This window comes from Electrona antarctica (genome assembly GCF_951216825.1).
Source record: "Electrona antarctica genome assembly, chromosome: 13".
NCBI lineage: Eukaryota > Metazoa > Chordata > Actinopteri > Myctophiformes > Myctophidae > Electrona > Electrona antarctica.
Genome location: NC_136794.1, coordinates 38,247,883 through 38,253,882, shown reverse-complemented (window position 1 = coordinate 38,253,882; position 6,000 = coordinate 38,247,883). Strand labels below are relative to the sequence as shown.

At 45.5% G+C, this 6,000-nt stretch overlaps 1 protein-coding gene across 2 annotated transcripts in view; it reads right to left on the bottom strand.

Annotated features, from left to right (window-relative positions):
- The window catches only part of cerkl (CERK like autophagy regulator), a 47,577-nt gene that overhangs the window by 24,582 nt on the left and 16,995 nt on the right, over positions 1-6,000 (bottom strand). For both annotated transcript variants that reach the window (XM_079519172.1, XM_079519173.1), the window contains exon 3: positions 5,364-5,597. In XM_079519172.1, coding sequence (XP_079375298.1) covers positions 5,364-5,597 — 234 coding nt within the window. The remainder of the gene's footprint in view (positions 1-5,363; positions 5,598-6,000) is intronic.

Sequence of the window (6,000 nt, the reverse complement as noted above, 5' to 3'; positions counted from 1 at the left end):
CTGATGACGTTGGCCTACAGCAAAAGCTGTCTGTCTGTCCGTCCGTCCGTCAACTCTATGTCTGTCATTCATTCAGTCCTGGCGCGCATTGTTGTGTTGATTCGTGCCATTGCTTTTCTTCTCCTGAATATGACCTGACCCCTTTAGCGAGGCCGCGGCGGCTGCTAGCTTGCGTCGTCGACCAGACTCCCCGGCCCGGCGCATATAAAGGCCACATTTCAACCCAAAACAATGCGGCCGGGCGGCTGCGCGCCGGCCGGGGCAGCCAGCGGTTTAAAAAAAAGAGCTAGCTTTTCACCGCTGCCGTGAACTGGAAAATAGGCTTAATGTCCACACAGCAACGGTGGCCTCTGGACCTCTCTGTGTGTTTACCACCTTGTCACCTCCCCTCCCCTCCTTCCCTCCCCTCCTCTCATCGCAAAGGCACAAAGCCACTTCACGGTTTGACGCAGAGTGTGACCACGCAAGGTGACACACACGCACAGGCACGCACGCACACACACACACACACACACACACACACACACACACACACACACACACACACACACACACACACACACACACACACACACACACACACACACACACACACACACACACACACACACACACACACACACACACACACACACACACACACGGCGTGTGAAGTGTGTGTGTCTGTGTGTGTGTGTAGAAATGTGCGCGCGTGTGTAAGGGCCACTCTCTCTCTACATGAGGCCAAAGCCATATAAGTTGTGACATTGAGGCCTCGTGTATGAACTGGCTTAATGGACCCAATGAAAGGCAGGCAAGGCAGACAGAGGTATAGGCAGACAGGCAGTTATAGGCAGACAGACAGACAGGTAGACAGACAGGCAGACAGACAGACAGCAGAGGTGTAATTTCAGAAAGCAAAACATAAGTTAGCCCCTTTTCTAAAATAGTAAGCTACTGGATTTTAAGCTTTCAAATAGATCTACAAGCTTTCAAGCCTGTAGCTTGTATAGATCAACAATTTTCACAATTTTTTTCGGGGGTGAAAAGTGAAAAACGATTAAAAGTGTTCACCTATAATGACATTCCCAAAATAGGGATGCCACGTTGAAAGTGGTTAATAAATTAATGTTTGCAATTAACAATGAAAGGCTTATCTAAATTAAATTATAACAAGTGTCACATGTAGATGGATGGGCGATCAGTTGAGATCAAGCCAGATTAATCTGCTAAAACAATTCAGAGTTGGTGGACAATATGCATGAAATAACTGGATGTGAGGTTCAATGTGAACACCCTGATGACAGACAGACAGACAGACAGACAGACAGACAGACAGACAGACAGACAGACAGACAGACAGACAGACAGACATCTAAATGTCATATGCCAAAGTAATTCCATGCTTTGAGGCAGTGTGTTGGTCACACCTGCTGATCTGAGATCAGAGATTTATTCTGCTGGTGGGAGAGAGACGTGTGTGTGTGTCTGTGTGTGTGTGTGTGTGTGTGTGTGTGTGTGTGTGTGTGTGTGTGTGTGCACCACATGCATGCGCGCGCGCGTCTGTGCATGTGTCTGTTTGTGTCTGTGTGCATGTGCGTGTGTCTGTGTGTGTCTGTGTGTGTGCCTGTGTGCCTGTGTGTGTGTGTCTGTGTGCATGTGTGTGTGTCTGTGTGTTTGTGTGTCTGAGAGAGTTCCTTTGTATAGTGTCAGCTAGGCCCCGCCTTCTATTGTGTCACTATTTTTTCCCTTCCTGGGAAACGTGTTCCTGGGAACCACTCAAGACTACAACTTTGTTCTGTACTGGACCTTCATCATCATCATCATTATCATCATCATCATGCTCTAATTTTCTAGTAAGGAATATCCTTTATTCTGTGGCCCAGGTTGGACTATAAAGCTGACTGTCACCAGTCCTCAGATGGCATTCCTTCCGAGCATTCACTACAATATACTTGCATATCGTTGCTTTTTGTATATATTTTTATTATTATGTGGCGCGCTATGAGCTTGTAGATCTGCTATTTTTCAATAGCTAAAGCATAAAGGGGTTCCCGCCCAAAATGGGTTAAACTACAGTTTCACACAAAAGTATCCAATAATTTTGGGGCTATTTGAATCATGAAAAACAAAAGGTTTGGACATTTCCAAAACGGACGTGTTCCACCCAACAGCTAAATAATATGTATTATAGGACATGGACACGCACGACGAGCAGTTACAGTTACAGAATAGACAGTATTATATCTAATCTGTCTAGTAGACAAGGCAGCCAGGTCTAAGCTGTTAACAATTTACTGGCATGCATGCGCTATTCCTAGCGTGTGTGTGTGTGTGTGTGTGTGTGTGTGTGTGTGTGTGTGTGTGTGTGTGTGTGTGTGTGTTAGTAATCCTGCTGCCTGCGGGTCATGTTGGGTAGGTGGGTGTGTCTCTTGGTCTCTTACTGTATGTTGACATGTACAGTAGTTTGTAGTTTCATACTGTACATGATACCGTACATCAGTGGCTCTCAACCAGGGGGTTCCAGGTGGTCCCTATAGCTAAATGATGGAGAGTCGGTGACCAAATGGACCCTAGTAGATCTTTAACTCTTGAGAGTGTAACCGTAAAATGATGCATTTGACGCTCTCAAGAGTTCAATTATTGTTAAACATCTGCATTACTTAATTTACAAGAAGTCTACACAATTATAGAATGTAAAATAAGGGATATTATGATAAACGGTTTTACTGGGGTTAAGGTTAGGTTTAACCTTTTAAAACCGTCTGCCCACCGCAAACGAGGAACACGAGGGTGTAAATTAGTACCCTAGTCCGCCAAACCCGAGATTCTCGAGATTGTGGTCGAGATTGTTCGTCGACCACCTTTTTTCACTGTCAAAAACTAAATGGAAAAATGAAAGCTAAGCTATGATGACTAAAACTAAGACTAAATATATTGACAATTTCATCAACAAATAAAAACTAGACTAAAATGTTAAAAAGGGACTAGTGGACAAGAGATCCAGTATAAACTAGAAAAAGTGCCCTTCTGGGCACAGGTCTCCACCAGGAGGATAGGAGTGTGTGTGATGTTTGGCAAAATGTTTAGGAGTAATATAAACATGTTTTTTTGTTTGTTTGTTTGTTTCTTGCAACAATTGTATTCATTTTGTTGAGGAAATGCAGAGCCAGATCACTCATAGAATCTCTGAGGATAGAATTCTGGATGAGCAGGACATGTGCAGCATTCTGTACAAAACTGGCTACTCCTGAAAACTTTGGAAGGCAATCTTAGCCAATCATTGTAGAATCTGAGAAATCCAACAGGCTCGTCTTGATCACATGACTACAGAGATCATGTGTACCGATTTGCGTGAGATTTGGATGAAATCTGTGCGACTAACATAAACAATGTGTTTTGCAGAAATCGGCCTCATGGTGGCGCTATAACCGGCAGATGTGGGGGGATGCAGGGAAAATGTTTTTCCATGGCCTCTAGGGAGTGCGCATACATAAGTTGTATACAGATCAATGCAGTTATAGGTAAAAACAGGAATTGGCCTGTTATAGCGCCACCGTGAGGCTGATTTGTGGAAAAAATAGTGGCATGTCGTCCTCGGCCTAGTGGAAATGTGTGTGTATAATTTCATGGAAATTGGTGTTTGTGATTTGTGGCATTTTGTTCGAAACGGACCAATCATGTGAGCATTGGAAGCCAATCTTAGCCAATCAGGATGGAAGATGGGAAATTGTGCAGATCCGTGTTGATCACATGACTATGGAGATAGTGTATACCGAATTGTGTGATGTATGGATAAAATGTGTACGAGTTATCTACAGAAATGTGTTTTGCCTAAATCGGCCTCATGGTGGCACAGGCCGTTGAGGAATATTTGGGGCAGAGGTTCATCGTTGGCATCCAGGGAGTGTGTGTGCACAGTTTGGCAGGGATCGGTGCCGGAGATTAGCTGATAACGGACGGACGAAAGGACGGACGGACGGAAGGACACACGGACAGAGTGCAAAACATACTCTCTCCCCATGCCTTCGGCCTGGTGGAGACAATAAAAGACAAGTAATTTTACACTTGGTTGCATGATGAAAATAGCCGATCTACAAGCTCACGCGTTGTGAGCTTTTAGATCTGCTATTTTCATCAATTGTAAAATCAGCCATTATGACGGCATCAAGGCCCGCCAAAATACATTTTAGTCGACCAAATCAACTGTAGATTAAAGTCGACTAAAATCTTATGATATTTAGTCGATATTTAGTCGACTACAACTACAGTAGACAGACACTAAAACATTCCAGGTAACTATAATGTGAATGAAACTAAATGAAAACTATTCAAAATGTGCTGTCAAAAACAACACTGCTACGACATCAATCATGGTATTCACAGACAGTACTCCATCCCCAGCAGATAGATAGATGCTGGTGCTGTTGACCTCAGTTACCTCTGGACACAACTAAAGGCCTCTGACATGATCTATAAGCTGCTTCCATATGCAGGAGGATAAGATTATTATACTCTCTCTCTGTCACGCAACCACACACACACACACACACACACACACACACACACACACACACACACACACACACACACACACACACACACACACACACACACACACACACACACACACACACACACACACACACACACACACACACACACACACACACACACACACACACACAGAGGAATATGCCTACTAAGTAGTTTTGTGCAGTTTCTAAAACTGGATTTAATTCAATATAGAGACAGGAAAGACCTTACAACATCTCGTGTGTGTGTGTACAATGTAAATGGTAAATGGTGCATTTATATAGCGCCTTTATCCAAGGCGCTTTACATAGATTGTGCATTACATTCACCCATTCTCACACACATTCACACAACAATGGCGGAGGAAACCATGCAACTAAGCCACCAACCTGCACATCGGGAGCAATTAGGGGTTCAGAGTCTTGCTCAAAGACACTTCGACACTAACTCTGGGGGAGCCCCGGGTTCGTACTGGGAACCTTGTGGTTCCCATCCGGCCACTATACTGCTGCCCAAACCAGACGTCACGGTAGTGCTGCGGTCCTCACCACTCGAGTCAGTATGTGTTTGAGCACAGTATCTGAGCACCACCATGTGCTGTTTCTGGCTTTTGTGCCTTTATTGATGGTTACAGTGAAGACGGACAGGAAAGAGGGAGAGAGAGAGAGAGAGGGAGAGACATGCAGCAAAGGTCGTCATGAGCGGGACTCGAACGCGCGACGCGCTGTCAGGCCAGAGCCTATATGTGGCATGCACCTGGACCACTAGGCCAGCCTGTTTGATGGCACCTACCACTCGGTATGCGTTTGATGGTACCGACCACTCGGTATGCGTTTGATGGTACTTACCACTCAGTATGTCCTTGATGGTCCTGAACCAGACGTCGCAGTGCTGCACGGAGGAGTTGTGCAGGTGCAGCTTGTCGTCCGTGAGACGCCGTCCGAGCGTGGTGCGGCCGTAGAACAGCGTCACGCCCAGGACGGGGCCGCCCGTCTGCTGGCCCGCGTTGCGGCGCCGCTTCACCTTCACCGCGAAGACGTCGCGCATCGGAACCCTGGCCCACTGACTCTCACTGACCTGAACTGTAGGTGAGAGAGAGAGAGAGAGAGAGGAGAGAGAGGTTTTTGAACGACTGATTGAGTACTTTATCAACAGTACAGGTGGTACAGTCAAACGTTATGCCAAAAGGATAAGTTGTAAAAAGAGTTACAACTTGATTCTAAACATCTCTAAAACCAAAGAGATGTTCATAGACTTTAGGAAGAAAATCTCGAGTCCCCTCCCCCCCCTCTTCATCAATGGGGAAGAGGTAGAAAGAGTCTCCTCCTTCCGGTTCCTATAGGGACCACCATCCATGAATCCTTATCATGGGATCTCAACACCAGTCTCATAATAAGCAAATCACACCAGCGTCTCTATTTCCTGCGGCAGCTTAAGAAGTTTAAAGTCAGCCAAGCAGCCATGACTCACTTCTATAGGGCCACT